The following is a 23,151-nucleotide window of genomic DNA, read 5'->3' on the forward strand; positions in this document are numbered from 1 at the left end:
GATTACAAAAGTAAGCTCTTTTCTTCCGAGATGATGTCGTGTCTTTGTTGTTTCAGGCAAAGTCTGCTATTGAACCGTCCATTTATGGGATCTAAAAATAAACGCATACCGAGCCTCCTCCTTCTTTTGCTCTAGCTCCGCTTCCTGCTGCATCTTCCTCTGCTGGCTTTCCTTCTCTCTCCTCATCCTCTTCTCCATCAGGGCTGCCCTTTTCTGAGCCATGTTTTCCTCTGCTTTTCCGTCCTCCTGAGACAAATAGGAGACAAATACTTGAGGAGGACTGTACAGTAGCTTATGTACATACACTGCTCAGATACTTTTAACAAATGTTTGACAGCACTGTAAACTCGGCCTGTCAAAGCTATCAATTTTCCTTAACACTTTTTTTGGATGTGCGATTAACATTCACATGTCCCGTTTGACCCTCGGCCCACCCTGTAGATTAAGGACACGCGGCGGTGTAGCAGTTGATGGGGGACACAAGCGGGGAAAAATATCGAGCAGAAATGGACAATAAAAAGGTATTTTGTATAGTACTTTTAACTTCACAGCCCTGGTAGATGCCTGGCTCGACAAGACCAACGTTATTTGTTTCTACTGTAGCTGTGAGTTGCCTTTTTATGGTCATTTATACAGTGGTATCTTGGCATACGAGTGTTTTGTAGATTCCTGCAGGTCTCTGCTGATTTTTTGCTTTGGACTGCAAGCTAAAATTTGGGTTAGAAGCCGGTAGTTACTTTATGAGTGTTCTGATTATTATTTATTAACAATTGCATAGCGTTCGGGCTTGAACTGCTGTGTTAGTCAAAGATGACGGAATAAAAGTTATCCAGAATAAAAGCGGTGTCATACTTCCATGTTGTTCAAGTGGCCAGACTAAGAGGAAAGTGTGACAAAGTGTGTGGAAGAGTGTTTGTGTATTGTAAAAGAGTGTTTGCAAGTAAAGTTCTAGCCTGACTGTCCTACAGTATTAGGACTGCTGACTGTTCCTGAGGACTCAATATTTATTTCTCTTGCACCCTGTTTCCTTTCCCCTAGTTAGTGGGAGTGTTTGCAAACCTTTATTTGTAATTGAGCCACAATTATATTTTCTTTGATGATTCGCTTGAAGAGAATGATACTTGAGTGATGGACAATGTTTACTCATGTTTTTTATACATTGAGGACCAAAAATGTGCATAAAGCAAACATCCAGTCTCATGTTGATATGTAGGTGTATTGAACTCTAATATATTTCAATATCTGTGATTCATTACTTGCCACAGACAAAAGGAGATTAATCATGATTAAATATTTTACCCGATTCACAGAGCTACTGTAAACCCAAACAAATGTCAAAAATAAGTGATAGGTTGCTATCAACCGAACAACAAAAGAAAAATATCCAAAAAATACTGCAATCCCCGACTACTATCATTACAATTCTAAAACTCTAAATCTAAAACTGTAAGCTTTTTGAATGATCCTGCAACAAGCTGAGTCTCATTACTGTACGATGAAATACTGAAGTAGCAAAGATAACATTCTACCACATATACCAAGGATCCCTGCACATTCACAATTCAGAATTCACAATATTGCAAATTTTTAGCATTAGCTTGCTGGGGCGTCCTGGGGCATCCTGGGGCGTAACTCCTGCAAAAAGCAGGGCTGTACTGCGTGGATACATAAACCTAATATACAACGCAGGTTACTAAGCAGTAAATAAAAGGTTGGTTTATTTTGGTTCTTTCTTTGATGTGAACATCCCCTACCTATCATTCTTGATCCATGCAACTTCCCTACAAGCATATCGCCACTGTGACGCCTAAATTATTCACATCAGACCCAGTTTTGTGACCTACATGGAAGCCCGCAGTCTTCACAATGAACACAACAAACAGCAAGATGATGTCCTCATGTTTCCTGAATCATTGATGTCATCACGCTAGGTAATGTACGACATTTCAGGATTTCAGCAGTTGTACAGAGGACAAACTCCATCAGAAACAGCAACTGACCTTGAAGAAGAAGCCACGACACAGCCTCTGTTCCTCCTCCGCGACATCCACACCTCCAAACTCCAACTCCATGCTGCCATCAAGCGTCAGATCTTCCAGCGGCTTCACGACCGACAGAGGAACCTCAATTAGGTGGCTCTTGACTTCCGGCAACACGGGGATCTCTGTGGGGGTCACCGTGAAGGTCTCTACTACTGGATGGGTCAGAACTTCAGGAAATGACGTCTGTGCACGTTTAAGATCAACGCCAACGGTTTCCATATCAGTGGAGCGGCGGCAACAGGTGGGAGATTCCGGCTCTTGGCATTGGGCCTTTGAGTCCTCCTGTGTTTGCTCCCCTTTAGGAGAGCTGGGAGGAGATGCACAGACACCACTGAGCTCCCCGTCTGGGGAGAGGAGCGAGTCTGTCTCCTTGTTGGCTGATTGGAGGCCGGAAGCTGTCGGCTTCTCCCCCATGTAAACAAAGGAGCTGGCTGTGGGGGGGCAGGGAGAAAAACGCCGCAATCGGGGGATGCTATCCACAGACTGAGGGGCGGTGAGGACACGGTGGTACGGGGCCAACTTGAGTTCACTGGGGCGGACGCTGCGAGGGTTGCGTGAGTGGAATGAGGCGGATTTGCGCTTGATGCTGGTTGGAGAACGGTGGGCCGGGCGAGGCGAGTCGGCTGGGGAGGAAGGTCCTGAGGATCGAGTGACGGCACCACCTCGGCTGTACTTTTGTGGCGAGTGGCTTGCGTGAGACGGAGGGGCGACCCGCGCCTGCTGATGTTGCTGCTCCCTCATGGCCATGATGACTTCCTGCTGCTGAGCCAGCCGCTGCATCTCAGTCTGGAGGAAGGCCAAAGAATGGTTGAGTTTCTCAATGGAGCGCGTATACTCGGTGAGATCGGCCTCGGTGTGCTGGGCGTGGCCTTGTCCACCCTCCTCGCCTCCACCAGGGGACTTTTGCCAACAGGAGCTCGTACTGCTTTGCTCCGCCCCGTCAGGTGTGTCTGTGCTGCTTCGACCACACCTCAAGATGGGACTTGCAGCCATGCCCTCGCCATCAACTTTGCCCCCTTCATCGCCCCCGCTTGCCGCTCCGTCGCCCTTTCTTTTCACCACAGTAAGAAAGGCAGAGTGTCCCACCTTTTGCCGGTGCCTGGTAAAAGCCGCCTCCACCTTCTTCTTTTGCGCTTCAATGGCTTTCCTTTTTTCCTCCAGTCGCATCCTCAGCTGGACCATCTCTGTTGCCATGACCTGAGCAGGGTCATTGGGCGGAAGCTGGACAGATGACGCTTTAGTAGGGACGGTTGGTGTTTGTTGATGAATGGGACTGTGTTCAGGAGTCGGAGCCCATGAAACTGATGGCAGACCTAAATCTGAACCCTCTGGTGTAGTTTTTAGGGAGCTGCTGCTCTCCCGCCCAGAGTCGGTAGCAGACGGATTCAGTTTCTTCATTTTCTGCTCAGCAAAGTTGGTCATCCTCATTGCAGAGGGGGATTTGCTCTGACTACTTGAGCAAGGGCTGGGTGTATCCATGTCCAGGTCCATGTTCACAGAGCAGTCTTTCAGCGAGGAATCCTCATCCAGCATGTCTTCTGTATGAATGTGGATACCAGTGTCAATCTCTGTGGTGTCCGTCGGGCTCAGAAGTCCTTTGGAGTCCAACTCGGACACTGGCTCCAAGCTACCGATGCCTGTGCCGAGGTCCGGACTATGCAGGAAGAAGCCATTGTTGATACCTTCCACAGGAGGCCTGCTTGGGCTGTGAATGATCTGGAGGGCTTCCTCCATGGAGGGAGTTGTTGCTGTGACTCTGCTAGATCCATTAGGGTAGGTCTGCCTGTCAGGTTCCATTCCTGCTAGGCTATCTGGGCAACCCTCCTCCTCAATGCCAATGCTTTGACCATTCACTGGCTGGAAGGACAGGTTCCGCTTTATCCCACCAGGAAATTGGTGGACCTTGAAACCAGAACCGTCATCAGTGCTGATGGACCTGACCATACCACGTGTGGCGGAATGAGGTGCAGGAGAATTTTCCTCTTTGTTGAAAGGGATGTCAAAGGAGACTCCATAGGGCCCGGGCCTGACAAAACAGAAAGGCTTGTTAAAGAAAACCTAAGGGTTGTTGAGGAACCAAGATACTACATTATGAAGTAATTTGTACTGAAAATACATTTCAATGAAAATATATTTTCCAGGCACAGGGCGATGTGTCGCGAGTAAAATAATCACCTTTTCTCTTTGGGCCAGGTACCGAGGTTGCTATCAACAAAGGACATGGACGTTGACCTTTTGATTTCAGCTGGAAAGAAACAACCATCAGCACCACGCATGTCAAATATGCATTCGTGTTGTTATTTTGAATATCGGACTACATGTACAATGTACAGTATGTCATGTAAACCACTCTCATCAGGAAACTAAACACACATTAGGAGGTGAACATTACCTGAATTTCCAGAGAGAGGTCGCAGGGGCAAACTAGAAAGACAATGAGAAAGCATGACGGATGTACCGTAACAACGGACTAACAAGGTAAGACAACAAAAACTTATTGAAAACTTATTTTATTTGTTTTATCACAGCTACGAGACCCGAGTTCAATCCCACCCTTGTCCATCTCTGTGTGGAGTTTGCATGTTGTCCCCGTGCATGCATGGCTTTTCTCCGGGTACTCCGCTTTCCTATACTATGTGCCCTGGGATTTGCTAGCCACCAGTCCAGAGTGGACCCCGCCTCTCGCCCAAAGACAGCTGGGATAGGCTCCAGCACCCCCACGACCCTCGTGAGGATAAGCGGTAGAAAATGAAGGATGAAGATAAGACACGCTAGACTGTATCAGAAGTAGCGTTTCCCTGCATTCACGGATTGCACAGATGAGGAATAATGAGGTGGTTTGTAGTGTGATTGGCTCAGTTGAACTGCTTTTTTTAAACTTAAAACCCTTTTTTGTGGACGATGGATGAGGCCCAGCCTCACCCGAGACCCGTTTTCGATGAACATACCTTGGTCTTTCAGGACTGGGAGGTCTTTCCATGAAGCTGCTCTTGGTTGCCTTTGAGATGGCTGGGATATTCTTCAACAAGGATGAAGGGTCTGGGCAGAAAAACATGGACACGTCTGAATTGTGTCATATAGGAACAGCCAATCAACACCACTGACTTACTTTGAATAGTTTATTTTCCAGACAAAGTATCTTAAATAGAAGACGTCTTACCTGTGGCTTCGTGGTCCAAGATTCTAGGCTTCACAAAAGAGGGCTTAACGTCCTCAAACCACCAGAACAGCTCCGCCATGAACGCCAAATAGTTATTCTGAAAAATACAAACAAGAGAAAGATTCATTACTCTGATTGACATTTTAGAAGGCAGAGCATATCAGCGACCTCATTGATTTTCTATTTTTTAAAACTTGTAATTCATACAAATAATAGCTTCCTGGATCCCCAGTTATTGACTCAAACCAAATATAATTGTTTTGCTCAAACTACCAAAGTGGACCTGCGTTCGGTGGAGGTACTGCAAATATGGTCTGTGTCCAGAGTATCCATTTCTCCAGCAGAGAACCAGATATCATGACAGTCCTAGCCTTCAAAGGTGCAGTCTAGGACTCAATAGTACCGCTGTTTACATTCAGGACATATGCAAAGTTCAAATGATGTCAACACAACCTGCGCAGTAGAGAGCCAAGATTAAGGCATTAACCTCATTTCTAAAATAGAGGTCAGCTATTTATTTCTGTTCTCAATCACCTGCATGCAGAACACTTGGTGCAACTGGGCATGTCTGTACTTTTTGGGTAAGAAATTGGGTAAGACTACATTCTCCATTTGCTTATCAAATATTTGCACAAGTGAAAAAGTTACATTGTCATTTTACCTACATGAAGGTCAACTTGGAAGCAGGTTAAATTTACAGTTCCATTCCTTTTAGATGAAACATGTGGCTTTAATGCAGGCATGGTTCAACACTTCCAGAAATTCAAGTGTCATTAGTCTGAAGTGGGCAGTTCCTGAAGGGGACCTTCTGGCACACACGCAGACACATGCATATGCAAAGTGAGCGCAGTGTGACGGATACGACCTTGAGGAAACAAGCCACCCCCATCAGAGACAACGCTGCACAGCTTAACTCTCAAGATAGCCAATTTTCTCCATCAGCAACATTACTCTCAACCATGCATTGGCACGTCTACATGCCCCCCCACACACACACAGTAAAAATAGCCCAAGCACACCAGGGAACTGGAGGCAATTAATGTAAGGTACAGGCCACCCCCCTCATGTGTTACTGCAGCTACTTATCACTTCACATGCCAACATGCAGAGTTGAAAATACCAATAAAAATACCACATCATCACCAGTTGCCAATAGTAATGCCTGCAATATCACATAAATGTCTCCTGTTACTTTGGGATGACATAAAAGTACGAGGACAACATTGTTGTATAAACATTGTTACCTTTGGCAGTGCTCAGCATTCCTGTTGTTTAAGGGGACCAGAAGACAAGGGGAAGAAATGTGAACAAAAGAAAGATCTCCTGCGGTCTGTCTGGCCCACAATGGTGGCAACAACCCAAGATGACGCCTCTCGTCCCATCTGTCAGTTTAAGTGCTGCCGACCGAGAAGGTGTGAGTGCTACAGCTTAATGCCATCAGTCAGCAGCCGCACGCATGCTCTCCTCATTGACTGGCATTGCAACCTTGTAGTCTGGCGTGGTTTGGGTAAGGGGAGGAGGGTAATCCTCCACAGAAGGGAGGGGCATGTCAACTGACTATCGCTGCTATCGCTTTGTGTTAATTGGACACAGGAGGGCCCTCTATGCCAGAAACACAAGTACACATACCTGCTATGCATTCATTCACAGGGCATCACTGTCAACAATTATTGGGCCAATGATTGGTTAAAGGTGTGAGGCTCAGAAACAGCAGCACTCCGATAGATGTCAATCAATTAATCATCTTGAGACTGACTGAGCGAAAAAAATACTCTAATCACTGATGTTTAATATTCCAAAACTGAAAAATCCCTCAACAACTACAGGGCACTGAATGGATCACAACTGGACTGTTGAGGTTGTCTTATCCTCATTTGGTCCTCCGGAGTTATCTCCCTGCCTTCAAATTCTATTGCTTTGCTTAATATTGCCCCTCCTGTTGACTTTTTATTTCCAGATCAACACCTCTGTCACTCCACACGCCATAATGAGCTCTGTGTTCGAGTGACGGCCCAACAGTACTGCTGCGAAGGGTGTGACTGCAGGGGGAAACTAGGTCAAGGTTGCTGAATTGAATGTGCTTTTATGCAGCATGAACTGCACCACTGCTTTCTTACGCAATCAGGTGCAATCAGTGTCAGCTAAATACTGAAACTGCCAGCCTGACATGATTCAATTACTTTCAGGTTGCGTATGAAATTGGCATTTGGTGCACGAGACGATGCAATTTTGGCCTTGAAGGAGAGACACAGTTACATCTGCACTGATGGACGGCGTTGTGTTTGTGCTGACACAAACTGCTGCATCATACCACATCCTAGGGCAAAGTCAAATTCCACTTGTTTGAAAAAAACGGCTTGTTTTTACACTAAAAACTCATTTATGCTTACCAGTGGCATCACACATATATGCTTACCAGTGGCCTCAGACATATATGCAAATATGCGTACTATTTTAAGAAGGAAATAAAACAGTCCGGATGTGAATGAGATATAATGAAAGACCAGCTAAGGGAGGCTAGTGGTTACTTGATGAAGACAAATTTGGATTGAAACGTTTTTCCAGTCTGAGTCATAGGCGCTCATTTCTCCTCTTTCACGCTGACTTTCTTGGCTCTGGAGTGTACCATCTGTTTTTCTAATCTTTTTTTCTGTGCAAATCCAGTAGAAAAGAACAAGGTAGCAGAAGCACACACCGATTTGTTAGGAGTGTAAGGGGCTGCAAACACTTTCCGTTTGAAATGGTATTTTGTCCTTTTCCAAAGGGAACCCCGTACGCAAAACAACAACAATGGTGGACTGCAGAGCTGCGTCTGTGCTGCAGTTGGCGCCATTAGCACTATTGCAACAAAACCTTGCTTTTTGTGTGTGTGTCACTTGTGTGCAAGCTTTCTTCTTTTATAATTTGGTGTGTCGCATTTTTAAGTCTTATGCAGTGATCACGTTTTGTCTGACACGTCTTACGTATGTTTGATCAAGTGTAGAATTACTACAGCTTCTGTTTGAACCGACTGAACTGAAAATGAGACTGACAAAATGTGTGATGAAGGAATTATGAGGCTGTTCAATTCTGATGCTGAAGACGACAACTTTAGTGGTTTTAGTCCCCAGGAAGAGGATGACTTATCTGGTAGGCTCCTGTTTAACTAGCCGTATTACACGCACTGCTCAGGGCTGTTTGGAAAACCAAAAGTTGAAAAATATTTTTCTGTAGTAACATATTTCTTTGCGCCACATATCCTGCGTTACGTGATGTTACTGCTTTTTATATATAGCAGAGGAACAGGATGCTCACTTCAAGCCTTTACTGGTCAAACATCTGACCATACTTTGATTATTCCAATGAGTTGAGAAAATACCTTTAGGCTGGACGAGGCATACAACATGTCCTCCAAACTGAAGTGGCAGCAGCCGTCCAGGTTGTCTCTGCAGAAGTCCTGAATGAGTTGCACGTTGTAGAGATGATCGGACAGTGTCATGTTCTCCTTCAGACACACATCTGGGAGCACAGAGGGAGCCATCAGTGTGGGTTAGCGTTACTGCTTTAGTGTAATGGAGTTGGAACCTTTTGAGTTATTTATGTGTTAGTAAGTGAATGAACGTCATCATCGAGGGGGCGGGGACCTGTTCCCGTAATTGATGACAAGACAATGCACACTGATTGATCTTTTGTTCTGATGAGCAAATGTGTGAGATGGGCTAACGAGCCCAGCATCACACATTAACACATTTGAACACATATCTGATGGGATTATGGCACATGGTTTTAATATGAGTGCAACAGAAACGACTCTTGTGTCATGATGATAGTGTATACCTACACATACAAACATATCGTGTATGTATGCATTCGGATAGAATACATAACACCAGTCGGTTTTCATACCATCCCCAAACTGATGCTTTTATTTTTGTCCTATTTTAACCTGCCTGATTTTTCCCTTCATCTTCCATCAAATGTTGGTACTGTACTTCAAATCAAGCTGCCCTCAGGATGAAAGGAGGAAATTAGCCACCGGCTACAATCTTTCACATTCACATGAAAACACAAGGTGCCTGTCTTTCAACAAATACAGCTTTCAATGGAATCTGAATGTGAACATACAATAAGATAAGATAAGTTATGCCTTCATTCCTCCCTCAGTGGGGAAATTTGCATTGTACAACAGCAAAGAGGACAGAGCCAGTTAAACAGTAAAACATAAACAATATAAATAACATAAAAGTATGAACAAATTAACAATTTGACCCAGGGTTAGGGTTACATACAAATACAGTTTACAAATAATCATGCTCAGGTTAGACTAACTGACTGAAAATCAGAGTATAAATACCATAAACATCAACATGTCAAGAATGATCTATTTTAAATGTATTTCTTTACTTAGATTTTGATCTAAAAATGATGTTGAGAGCAATGAGAGGTCACTTCATATTGCTATGATTTGCTGTGATATAGGAGCGGAATGAGAGCAAGGATTGAGTGCATCTCCTTGAGGCGGTTGAGTTGTTCATTAGTTGTGAAACAGGAAATCTGGGGGATCATTTTTGACATTGGATCAGATAAGTACCATGGAGGGGCAGCAGCTGGGGGCAGTAAAAGTGCAGGAGAGCACCCAGTGCTGAGCCATCTGTGCTGTCCTTCAGCAGGTCATCCACCGGAGGGATCCAGGGAATCACCTGAGCGCTGCTTTGCTCTTTCCTGTAGCGGGCCTGGATGACAAACATGAGAATGTTCTCTTAGTCTCTCATATCCGCTTTTTGGTGAATCAGCAGGTTTTAGGGCTGGGCGACATGTTGATATTTTTTAAAGTAGGGATATTCCTTTTAAGCACAATATGATAAACAAACAGGGCGGCACGGCGGTCTAGTGGTTAGCGCGCAGACCTCACAGATAGAAGACCAGGGTTCAATTCCACCCTCTGCCATCTCTGTGTGGAGTTTGCATGTTCTCCCCATACATGCGTGGGTTTTCTCCAGGTACTCCGGTTTCCTCCCACATTCCAAAAACATGCTAGGTTAATTGCCGACTCCAAATTGTCTATAGGTATGAATGTGAGTGTGAATGGTTGTTTGTCTATATGTGCCCTGTGATTGGCTGGCGACCAGCTGGACAGCTGGGATAGGCTCCAGCACCCCCCGCGACCCTCGTGAAGAAAAGCGGTAGAAAATGAATGAGTGAATGATAAACAAACATATGGTTCATATGGATATGGACTGGATTTGATGAGTAGGTCTCGTGTTTCAAGATGGTGCCCGAGTAGCTACAGCGACAGCTAAATTAGCTACAGCAGTTCTGTGTTTCCTGCTGCGTTTTTGTTTAATAGTACTTTATTTATTACTTCCTTATTGTTTTTGTTTTTCTGTATCGTGTATGGACATTCTACCTAAATATGTCGGGATATGGGTTTTGGTCCATATCGCCCAGCCCGAGCAGTTTTGATTAAATGTTTCACATTTGTAGGAAGCAATGTGAAAGCAAACATCATTCAATTGCTTTGAACGTCAGTTTGCTGATGGAAATGTGAGGAATGCAACATAATACTGTGGAAAGGTTAGACAGCTCTTCCAAGAATCCTAATATCTCCATGTCAGCTGTGTTTATACATACATATATTAAACAGCGTTCCAGTGCTGAATGCGGACAGTCCACAAGGAGAATCATTTCCTGCCAAGTGCTGTGAGACTACGAGAATCTACAATTCTATGAAAATGGCACTGTGCTTATGTTATTGTGCGCCCCACCGTGATCGGAGGATGCAGTCTACAGTAGTTTCACAGTTGACATCCTCCATTTTCCACATTGCTTAATCCTGTGTTTCCGTCATCTCTACCTGTGCTGGAGGTTCCCACAAAGGTATGAAGCAAACATGGCTTATATAACAGTGAAGATGTGATACAGAAACAGGCAGTTTTACACCACAGAAATGCCATAGAGGAGTACCTTGAATCCCCACCCACCACCATCGCGTGCAGCCTTTATGCTAAAATGGTACTGATGATAGTGGGTCCGAATGTAAGCCACTAAATAGGGAGCATTGTAATTTAGGTCTTCTGGTCTAAAGGCTAAAATGGTGGGCTGCAAAGTCTTGCTCCTTGTGGTGTAAACCTGCACGAAAGCAGCCAAGTGAAGGTACCCAGGGTCGCCACGGATGGAAGGGATTAACTGATGTGTGGACTTACAGGCACAAGCTTCATGTACCACTTGGTTGGTGACTGCAGCAGCAAAAGACAGCAACAACAAAGAAATAGCTGTTAGTGAGATCAGTCGCCAACAGGGTTGGCACACACAAGCAGAGACAACAAGAGCATGAAAGAAAAAAACGTGACGACTAAATAAGCAAATCATATGGTGTGGATTTAAATGAGACATTTAAGTCATGACCTAAACAGGTCACAGAAGAAGAAAGAAATGAGTCCTCGGCTTTACAAGTATCAGATGAAATATCGAGAGAATGTCATGACACTCAGATATGATGGCTTGTTGTCAAAGCACACGTTTGGTCAGGTGACGTCATCCTTTTTAATTGGAGTGGATTTGCTCATCCATATGGAACCTGATTTTCCCACTCTGGAAGCCACCTTCAAAAAATACAGCTTCAGGTCACCCAGAATGCCGTTCCCATGTGGATGAGAGCCAAACGATAAAATACTGTTTGACCTGAAACCCTTTCCGTATGGATGGCCCCTAAGACTGTGAACATTGACTGTGAACGGGAATGACCCCTCAATCAGTGCAAAAGGCAGCAAGAAGATGGCGGGATCGGTGGTTGCTTACTTAGATTCCCGTCGTGTGGTTCAAGTAGCAGGACTCTGAATGCTAATGAAGTCAGCAGCTGACGCCTGATGGCATCAGAGCAGGAAAATAATCCAATCCACGTTTATCAATTTGTTTGTTTGCCTTGGTGATGCAAATGCGATGCTGCTCACGCTGTGGTGCAAAAAAGAGCCCCCCCCCCCCCCGCCCCCTTTGAAGTGTTCTTAAGGTTGGCCTGCTTGCCACGAAACAATGAGTGCATGAAGATTTGCATTTATACAAGAGTGCAGATGAAAGAGTTGGAGTAGTGATAAGGAGAGTTCATAGTGAAATGTTTCAGCTTAGATTTGAACATTGCCCAGGCTGAAGATTCGCACATCTTATGTTGCAGATTTTGGCAGCGTATAACTGAAACGCAGCCTCAACGTGTTTAGCCCTGACTCTGGGCGCCCGCAGGAAACCGCTACCAGAACTTCTCAGAGCCCAAGATGGTTCATGTGGCTCTAACATGGCAGAGATGTACTTTGGAGGGGCAGCGCGTGACAAGATGAAGGATGGAAGAGACTTCGAGTTATGACAAATTCTCAAAGTGCCATGAATTTTTAGTCTGGTAAAAAAATACGTGATAATAAAGAATGTCAGGGAACTGGAGTCTGAAGCCTTCAATTGAATCAAAAAACACCAAGTACAGTAGCGTAAAGCCTCATTTATTGCGGCTAATTGGTTCCAGAACTGACTGTGATGAGTGAATGTCTGCCAAGGAGGAGTGTAAATGGAATTATAGTTAGAGCATATGAAATACTGTTTTTAACACCATCACAGCCCCCCCATAGTCACCGTTACACCACTATTACCCAATACAGTAGACATCACAGGAGAAAATAAGACATATTGGACATCAATAAGACAACATAGACACAGACACGTCAGCAGTGGGAGAATTTCTTGTCTTTTTCTGACTAGCGTACTTCCTGCAGAGGGTATTGTCTCATCAATGCAACACTACTGACACTTTACGACTGTTGTAGAATTGTAGAATAATTTCAATACATCTTCTGATGCCTTATTTTCATTCATTGACCATTTTTACACCGGACAATGTCGTGTATACGTGCATACATATCAAATACAGAGGCATGACCACATTGTCAATACAAAAGTGTTTGCCCCCTTCCCGACTCCTTGTTTTTTTTTTCCCACACTTCAATGTTGGATGATGCTTCAATGCAGAAATCGATGCTGTCCAACATTCGTATTCGTATATGGTTGACGTTAGCTTGCAGTTCATCAGTCTTGTTGCAGAGTGAGACAATGTTAGCAAGAATGACTGAAGGGAGAATTCAATGTTTCACATTCCACCGCTTTAGTCTGGAGTATCTCTACTGGCAGCTCCTCTGAGGACAACTCGGTCGGCCTGCAACCGCGAAAGTGAATCCCTGGAATATGTAGTCCGCAACGTGTCCGGAGGACCAAGTCCATTTATTTTGCAGAATAAAATGCTAAATAAATGGACATAGTCTTCCGGTCCAAAGGACTGGGAGACATTTTCAACACAAGCTATCCACACTTCCATTTATTTCCATGTAGATCTACTGTATATATGTATACAGTAAAGTCTCGTTATATCGATATCGGTTAAAACGAATTACTACTTATTACGATACTATTTTCATTTCCCGGCAAATTTCTAGTCTTTTATGATATAATTAGCTCCGTTAGTACGATACACGGTTATTATGATAATCCGGTTACTAGGATGCCCTTTTCATCTCCCGCCAGCCAATTTGGTCTGCTTATATCGATACAAAAGCAGCTTAAATCAATCTTTGCTTAAGGATTTCAATACCAAAAAAGAACACGGCGAACGGCTGCTTCCAGTCAACTTTATTTTTCACACTTTCACCACCAGAGTGCAGCACACACAGCGGAAAACACCCGTCCCTCGCGCCTACCCCTCCGGGTGGCAACACCTTCCCTATCGATAGTTCCGGGGTGAATTATGTCCCGGTAACCGGTAATCACTACAGCGTAAGTTTATTTTTATTTACTGTAGTACAAAATTTATTGTAGTACAAAAGCATGCTAGATACGCAATCCATGAACTCAAGGAGAAAATTACATGCCATATCAAAGATCCGCCCACTTTTAATGCAGTTCGGCGCAAGATCGGTTATATCGGTATTTTTTCCGACTCCCGAGAATATCGATATAACGAGACTTTACTGTATATTTCTACTGTATATATGCAACAGTGGTCATCCCTGCAGTGCAACACTGACACGATGGGCTGCAACGAGAGACCACATGTGATTGGTGGGCTGCACACACGAGGCCAAGTCATTAAGGCCCAGCCACGTGTGTTATTGTGCGCTAGTGCATGTCATCGTGCACGCGCTGGCTGGTGACAGCATCCCAGAAAGCACTAAAGTCTTGATCGTTGTCGCGAAGGCAAGGACCAATCAGCTGGCGTTTCATTGACTGACCGACCAATGAGTAGACAGGATGCTATTCAGTACAGTACTTTTACTGGTAACTAGTTACTTTTTTGGAGAAGTAAGTCGTAACTATAACTAGTTACTTTTTGAAAGTAACGTGCCCAACACTGCTTATATAACATACTGGGTGGGACTGCAGGCTGGACATTCAGTGACCTCCCACAAAGCAACTATTGGCCTAATTAGACGGTAGAGCGCCGTTTTTCTGGTTAAAGCACAGATTTAGCCAGGGATTCTTGCAAAGATGAAATCCCAGTGTGTTTCCTTGGATGAAGGCTGGATTTTGATGGCTTAAGTTCTGTCGAGGAAGCAGCTTCCAGATAGCCGAGTGACACAGACGTCAAGGACTTCAATTCATAACATGGATTTTGCTGAGCTCGTCTGAGGCTGTCAGTCAAAGTAAATCTGCATGTTTTTGCTGAGAAAGGAGTTAAGACTTACCCGAGGATTTCCTGCAGTCTCTGCAATTTGTGTCTCCTTTTTTGTCTTCTGCTCCTGAGCCACAATGTCTCTCAGATACTCATTTATCTAAAGGGAGAACAAATACACTGATATAGTCTGTATATACGCTGTATATAGTCCGTATATAAGTGAAACCTGTATCCCACTCTACTCGGCTTCATATTGATCAAGTTTAATCAGCTGTTAATCTGGTGAATTTTAGACTCTGCCTTAGCACTCCAGCAGAAAGCCATATGTCTGCACAGCAGGAATCGCATTCTGTGTGTGTGTGTGTGTTGCAAGCACAACCAGAAAAAAGCAATTAGACTGAAATTGGCAAGCCAAATTAACAACCCCCTGCTACTGTATTTACAGATTTAAAGCACTTTGGTGCTTACTGCATGTGCACAAGCTAAAACCGGCACCAACCTTATTCATCCAGGTGGTGACGGCATCCTCTGTATCGTATGGTGTATCCTCCTCAGAGTAGCGGGATGAATACTGGCGAATGCTAGCCATCACCTTCTCCACACTCACAGTTTTTGCTGCGTACGCTAGCAGCAGAGAGTCAATCAATGCCAGATGAGCGCTCTGCAAAAAGAAGAGGGAGAATGGGATGGAGGGGGATATAAGCTGTGTTATGTCATTGAATGTATGTGACATTTTTACATTTACAGTTAACATATGTGATCAATATCGGTATGGGACAATCTCAGTCATGGATGATCAGTATCAAAATCAGGAGCATATATCCCGGATGGTGCATCCCTACAAATAGGCATCCACACCTATGGACAGTGTAGACCAGGGGTCGGCAACCTTTACCACCACAAGAGCCATTTTTATTTAATTTGCCTGCCCCACTATTTGAGAAGCGCTGTGAGGATTTGAGGATTTACCAAACCCACTTCGATGAAAGCCTTTTGTTCTGTGCTCATATGCTACGTCATTGATGCTGCCACTGATGCGGTGAAATTTAACTTTGTGACAAGGGCCGCAACTAATCCTTAATCTGAAACTTGTTTGGATTAATGGAGTTGGCGCAAGCTGGACCGAGTCAATATGAAGCAAACACAAACAGTTAGTGGTTTGCTCAGCAACAAAAGATGCAAACATGTTGAGGACTGTTTCCCAAAGTCAAAGCTGAATATGTAAAACACAAGGACAATAGGTCTGAGGAAATGTCAACAATATTCATGTTTTGACTTAGTGATGATGTTGAATGCTTTATTCTAAATGCGTTCGATGTTGCAAGCCAGTAAAAAGACAAACCCATTGATGTTCTCCTTCATCGAGTCAGTCCAAACACTTGGGAAGTCCCAGCTGAGAGACGCTAACAAACCAATAAATATAAACATGTAATGAGAAGGTGGTTCTATTCCTGAGAGACCTTTTCTTTCTGCAATCTAACATCCTTTCTGCATCAGGTCTGGATATTGATTTGAACCTGCTGCGGTCTGAGGACATTAAGTGCTCTATTGTGTCGACCAGGTGCAGCCAACAGCGCACCCACGCCTCCATCCCTCCCAAGTGGCAAAGAGGGTAGAGAGAAGGCGTGAGAGGGTTTAACACAGCCGAACCCAATCTTAACCAATCAAATGAATGCCTCTCATTGCCTTTAAATGCGCTGGACTGGACTGCGCATCAGAGGCCACCATGCGTGGGAGCAAAAGGTCACGTAGGAGCAAAATAACGTAGAAATGCACGGCACCTAACTGTGGGGAGTGGAAACCAAAATATTTGAGTAAGTTTTGAGCTTTGAGGAAGAGTTGCTGTGTAACAGAAAAAGAGTGGGAGGGAAGGATCAGCTGACCGTGTGGAAATGTCAGACACAAGCTGGGGGTGGAAAAGCAGCCTCGGTATCTGGATGGATGCTCACCACCCACAGAAAAGGCTTTGCCATTTGAAATAAGGACTCCCCTCTCTCACATGCATTCATTTATTGTGATGTAACCTTTAGATTAGCGCTGTACATTTTCCTTCCTTCCTTCCAGCCAAATAGTCTACCATGACTCACTCGGGATCCCTTTGCTTTCATCAACGATATTTGCTACCATTTTTGCATCCTGTAAGTCTAATGGCAAAGCGTCCAAATACTTTTGTCCATAAAGCAGTTCACCTCATAGGACCGGATGCCCTTGAAAGTCAGCGACTTCTAAGCTGCCGATGCCAACCCTGTGTCTAGTAAAAAAGGATTTCCAGTGAGAAAATGAACCGAGGGTCGTGGGGGTGCTGGAGCCTATCCCAGCTGTCTTTGGGCGAGAGGCGGGGTACACCCTGGACTGGTCGCCAGCCAATCACAAGGCACATATAGACAAACAACCATTCACACTCACATTCATACCTATGGACAATTTGGAGTCACCAATTAACCTAGCATGTTTTTGGAATGTGGGAGGAAACCGGAGTACCCGGAGAAAACCCACGCATGCACGGTGAGAACATGCAAACTCCACACAGAGATGGCCGAGGGTGGAATTGAACCCTGGTCTCCTAGCTGTGAGGCCTGCGCGCTAACCACTCGTCCGCCGTGCCGCCCATCGTAATTATACTTGATCTAAATGTAAACGACTTTTATTTGATTATTTACAATTATTTTGATACTTACAGCTAATAAAATCCCCCAATCTAGTATCTCTTCAATATTTTCAACTGCTGGTTTGTGGTCTAATCTGCAAATGAACTGCAAAATCTTCCTGAGCATTTAGTTTGGTTTCCTAGTGTAAACTGAACTTTTGTAATAACTTTTGCACAATAAGCATGCCATCTCAACTCGTAACTTTTCCATCCTATAAAAGAAGTTAGCAAAGGAGAATAGGAATTTGAGCAGCCTGCAAATACATTCAGTGTTGTTTTATTAGCGTAGATCTCTGAGATCAACATATAAACACGCCCGGGTATCCATACTGTACTACAGTTCCTTTAACAGCCTGCCCAACTCTCAGCTTTGGACACACAAACGGTGTGGTGTGGAATTGGCTCTGGGAAGGGAGCTTTTGAGCGGTATAGCTTCCTCCTCACTGTGCTGCAAAACCTTGCAATTGAAACAAGAACCTCCAAGTTAACCGTAGGACAGCAGATAACGCCAACTGGTATGAGTCTGCAATCATAGCTAAAGTGTGCACTGATGAACATGAATGCAGTCCCGCTTATCACTGAATTACTTTGCAAGCTCATCTGGTTTACCAGCGAGAAGGTTTTCCACAATCAGAGTCACGGTGTTCAAGTTACACACTGTATGTGTTTCACAACAATGGTGCGTTTAAGGTGCGTTTAAAAGAGCAAAATCGCAACACAAAAAACAAACAAAACAAAAAACAATGAATAAAAACTGGGGGCGTTTTTCACAGTAGAACATATCTGCTGAAGATTTTATCCATAGGATCCAGTATTTTAGCGTATATTATTACCAACTCAGAGTGGATGACATGTCGGCCTATTTTTGGAAAAAGACGATTTTTGGACCGGACATTTGCAGGGTCATTAATGCTGAATGACATGCAGGGATAGGGCGTATGGGGCGTAAAATAAAATGGCCGTCCAACTATGTCACGTGCACATGCACGTGCACATGCCCATCCATGCTGTGTTGCCCCCGAGTAGCCGCTGGCACGAGCACAACATGCTGGCTGTGACTTCGCTGAGGCTGACGACAGCAGCCTGTACTTGGCCCGCCCTCCCTTCTGCCCTACTGCTTCCACTCGTCTTTTGGCCATAAGAACAATTGCAGAGGAAAATACGAAGGGCAGTGGGGGCCAGTTTAATGTTGACATAATTACTGAGGGATACCACATCTTACAGATTCTGCTTTGCATGCATTTATTGTTTGACAAAATTCAACATTCCTTGCCTCGAAGCTAGGCGTTCAAGCCCCATCATAAACACACTGCACATATGACACAGTCAGGAAAAGCCACACACACACACACACGGTGTAACCATGGAAACAAAGCCTTCCCAATAGTGTGATGGAAGCAGATGGAGTGTTCACCCCCATCATCTAAGATAAAATACTTTATTTTTTTAATTTATTGACATGTTTTATCAAAATGCATCGGCAGGAAAAAAAAAACCTAAATCATAGTCGATATATGTGTGTGATTGCAGAGAATATAAGGAAATGGTGCATTGTGTCTGTCCCTCCACGGCTTCAAGCACACAAAGCATTCCCTGACGTGTGACATTTCTGTGATACGCACTCATATGGCCTCTAAAGTGCGTGAAATGTCAACATCTTAATGAGCTCCAGATGCTGACAATATTCATCAGCAATCCTAGAATAAATGCTAAACATTGAATGAATGGATTCAGTTGAAAAAAAAAAAAAAAAGAGTGTCCAATCAGATGCGAGGAGTGAGCAGAGAGTGCTGGTCTCTAACTACCTGCAGGGATACCCGTGTGCCGAGGCCTTGCATATGCAGTATACAGTAAAGTGATGGCGATGCCTGATCAGCTTCTATCTCCGTTTGGACGTGCAGTTCAACCATAGAAATGTAGCCGGTATTATTCATCACCGCAATCATTTGCTCTGTTTGCATGGACATAGTTCTTCCCCCTCACCGTTTCCATGGCAACACATTCAGACTGACTTGTGTTCAAATGAAATGTTGAATGTTTCCTCCATCACAATATTCAGCATGGGAAAACATTTGCTAACTTGTGGGTATGGGATGGTGAGTCACGTCAAGTCAAGTGCCCTTCATGACCATATGACACCACCTTAGTGTTTTGCCATAAGATATTTCTTGGATTCAATAGTTTCTCACCTTCTCTATCAACATGCTGGCATTTGAAACTTCCTTTGACTCCATTTTGGGTTATTTTGCAGCCATACCGCCAATAAAAAGGAGAAATGTGTGTAAGAAACACTTTTCTATTCCAGAAATAACATTTGGATCTCGCTGCCATGTTGTGTCTTTGGCAACAATCACGTCTTCAACCAAAGCAGACGTGTGTTCAGTTATTTTCATCTATTTGGTATGCCGCTGCACGGTGGAGAAGTGGTTAGCGTGCCACACAGCTAGGAGTTTCGGGTTTGATTCCCCACTTGGGCATGTTCTCCCCGTGCACCCCCCCCCCATTCCAAAAACATGTTGGCTTCATTGGCCACTCCAAATTGTCCATAGGTATGAATGTGGGTGGGAATGGTTGTTTGTCTATATGTGCCCAGGGATATGTGCCCAGGCAGACCACCCCGCCTCTCGCCCCAAGACAGCTGGGATAGGCTCCAGCACCCCCGCGACCCTCGTGAGGATAAGCGGTATACAAAATGGATAGATATTTGATATGCATTTGAAATTATTTTCTGTATGTCAAATAGAATAAAAACCATAAAGTCAGGTTTTGTGTATTTCTGGAACGTATTACAGTAATTGGATTGACATGATTTGTTATGAGACAAACTGATTCCGTTAGAGTACATAGGGACCTTCTGGAGCGGATTAAGGATGCTATGAAGGGTTATTTGCATGTCTGTTGCACATGGCTGAGGCAATCATGCAGATAAGATCATCATCATCATCATCATCATCAGCAGCAGCAGCAGCATCAACATCAGCATCAGCATCAGCATCCCGTCACCAAAGCGTTCTTTGTCCAGGCAATGTTGTCCTATTAATTTAAAGAATATTGATCATGCACATGTAGAGTTAGGACAGTCACTGTGCCAAGATGCATTTGGGATGTCCCGATCCACCGTATTTTTGAAGATCGGATAATATCGTCTTCTGCCACAAGATCGCGCTGGTTCGGTTGCCACAACATGTTGGTAGGGCTACACACCGACATGCTAGGTGCCACTCGACTCCTGACTCAAGCACATGAGCAACCTCTGCGTTACCAAAGGACAAGGACAGGAGCATTGATGATGGAATGATCACAGGTTAGGAGGGCAAGGTCCACTGAGAAACATCATAGGGAAGAACGCTCATAAAGAATGTATGAAGGATGGAGAATGAATTGATTGTTCCACAGACAGAAGAAGGCATTATGAGGGAGAATCGTGGAAGCCAGAGACAGGACTAACGTCTGTAAGCTCACACCAAGTGTGTGAAATGTTTGATGATGATGATACAGTATACTGATGCATTGATTCCAATGACATACCCCTCCTACCTCTTTGCCTGTTTGGAAAGGCGGACACTGTATGCTTAACACACTGTGCTGTTCTACATTGAATGGCATTTCTTCCATTGCAATTCCATTAAAAGTAGCATCTACATCAGGTCTGCTGTCTTCGCTGTCCAAATTGCAGCACAACTTAAATAACCTTTTAATTAGCAGGGAAGAGAAATTGAAAGCTGCAAGACTGTGCAAACACACTGCAGGCATGTTGTGTGCTAATCATTTCTAGCACAGTCACTAGCGCTTCACTGAGGCAGAGAAGCCTCCTATGGAGACGTCGCTGCAAACTAACCCAGATGCTTCAAGTCATCTTCATGAGGCGTGATCGTGCCATATATTAGTAGCCGGTTAGCTAGGTAGAAGAAGAGGAATTATGGATGGATGGCTAGGTTGGTCAGTAGTCTGTATGAAGGTAGACTGGTCTGTATCCTTATCTGTACTTGGAGTGGGTGGGGCATAAAGTGGGTGTGGCTTAACCAGAAATGGATGGGGCTCACATCTGTACAAGATTCGAAGTGTGACATTGACATGGATTAGAAGTGCATGCGTGGCTTTTCTCCGGGTACTCCGCTTTCCTCCCCCAAAAACATGCTAGGTTAATTGGCCACTCCAAATTGTCCATAGGTATGCATGTGGGAGGGAATGGTTGTTTATATGTTATATGTGCCCTGTGATTGGCTGACCACCAGTCAAGGGTGGACCCCGCCTCTTGCCCCAAGACAGCTGGGATAGGCTCCAGCACCCCCGCGACCCTCGTGAGGATAAGCGGTAGAAAATGAATGAATGAATGAATCACGCCTGTTTTTGATGACTTCATGCAATAAGACCAAAATGCATGTCAGTGAGGAAAGCTATCCTTGAATTGCTGCATCAGATGATGTCAGAAAGCCTGCACAGTGCTGTCTTGTCAAAAGCAGCGCCTACGTTCACACCCAGTATCCAGCTGATCTGTACTGGTCTTTACAAGTTGGTGGTAGGCAGCAACCCCAGTTACAACAGTAGAAAACTATGAAAAAATGTCCTTCCTACCATTTGCAGGGGCCGCTTTTGAAGGTCCCTCTTGGTGACAAGCCGATCATGGTCAGTGACACAGAGTCCTTGCCGGGCCAGAGCCTGGATGACAGCGTCGTGGCCCTGTAGAGGTTCACCGTTACCACTTTTCAGGATAAGGCTGGCGGCCCGGCAGTAGAGGTCAGCGGATAGCAGAAGACTAGCCACAGGGGGTTTGAGGTGCTCCTGCTCATACTGGTCCGTGTAGAAGGGCTCTTTCATGTCTGCTGGGATGCTGTCTGTTTCATGAATTGGGGGAGAGAATAACCCAGGATGAGACTAATCTTTCTTTGTCCAACATCTTTGCCTTCGCTTAATTGGAGGAACAATAAACATTTTCCCTGAGGTAGTAAACACCATAAGGAGGAGGTCAGGAGGTCATTGCTCCACCACATTTCTCCAATAACCAATCAGAGCTTGGTAACAGTAGGTGCATTGCAGCAATGCTTGCCTCATCAGTGGACAGAATATTGTTTTGCTAATGTTCCCCACCATGCTTTGGCAGTATCCTGACATGTTGATGAGTGGATAAACCCGGACGTTACCATAGCAACCACAGGAGGAGCACAGCCTAATCAATTAATCTTGTCTGCATCTCTGCAACATTGAGCCGGGAACACCCCGTCTCATCTCTGTGAGGCTCTCTTTGCGTCCGTGTCTTTGTGTACAGGTTCATGGACGTGTACATGCCAAGCGACTGCTTGCTCATCACGGCAGAAGAAGTGTATCTTTCATGGGGCGGTGACCCTACAGGACGTGATAATGGTAGAAAATAGGGAGTTTGTATTGGACAGGTCTGTTCTCTCATTAGGGTGAACCATGGGACAGAACAGAGCTTTCCCCAAACTGTTTCCACCAGTCTTGGTAAGACTATGAATTAGGATTGCAAGTGGCTGAGGCCAGGCCTGGATTAAATCACCCATTTCTTATTGTGTGTATGCAAGATGACGAGAAAAATGTCTGAACACACTCGTGTTATTAAGTCCATCTCTATGCCAACCCCACCCCCCCCCATGACCAGTATCAATGAGGTCATCTCCAGATAGCTCTGTCAGCAGACATAGACCAACGTAGCAGGTAGGAA

The 23,151-nt window shown here is 44.6% G+C and overlaps 1 protein-coding gene across 4 annotated transcripts in view; it reads right to left on the reverse strand.

Moving 5' to 3' along the window:
- camsap2a (calmodulin regulated spectrin-associated protein family, member 2a) overlaps positions 1-23,151 on the reverse strand; it is a 29,927-nt gene that overhangs the window by 5,086 nt on the left and 1,690 nt on the right. For 2 of the 4 annotated variants that reach the window (XM_058073159.2, XM_058073157.2), the window contains exons 2-13: positions 22,047-22,306; positions 15,324-15,485; positions 14,895-14,981; positions 11,385-11,417; positions 9,773-9,914; positions 8,561-8,700; positions 5,203-5,299; positions 4,991-5,081; positions 4,435-4,466; positions 4,218-4,287; positions 2,001-4,068; positions 110-246 (exon numbers count right to left, since the gene is read on the reverse strand). In XM_058073159.2, the coding sequence (XP_057929142.2) occupies positions 110-246; positions 2,001-4,068; positions 4,218-4,287; positions 4,435-4,466; positions 4,991-5,081; positions 5,203-5,299; positions 8,561-8,700; positions 9,773-9,914; positions 11,385-11,417; positions 14,895-14,981; positions 15,324-15,485; positions 22,047-22,306 (3,319 nt within the window). The remainder of the gene's footprint in view (positions 1-109; positions 247-2,000; positions 4,069-4,217; positions 4,288-4,434; positions 4,467-4,990; positions 5,082-5,202; positions 5,300-8,560; positions 8,701-9,772; positions 9,915-11,384; positions 11,418-14,894; positions 14,982-15,323; positions 15,486-22,046; positions 22,307-23,151) is intronic. The other 2 variants (XM_058073160.2, XM_058073158.2) reach the window with 1 other exon arrangement.

This window comes from Doryrhamphus excisus, linkage group LG4 (genome assembly GCF_037039965.1).
Source record: "Doryrhamphus excisus strain RoL-2023G ecotype Guam linkage group LG4, RoL_Dexc_Guam_v1.1, whole genome shotgun sequence".
Taxonomy (NCBI): Eukaryota; Metazoa; Chordata; class Actinopteri; order Syngnathiformes; family Syngnathidae; genus Doryrhamphus; species Doryrhamphus excisus.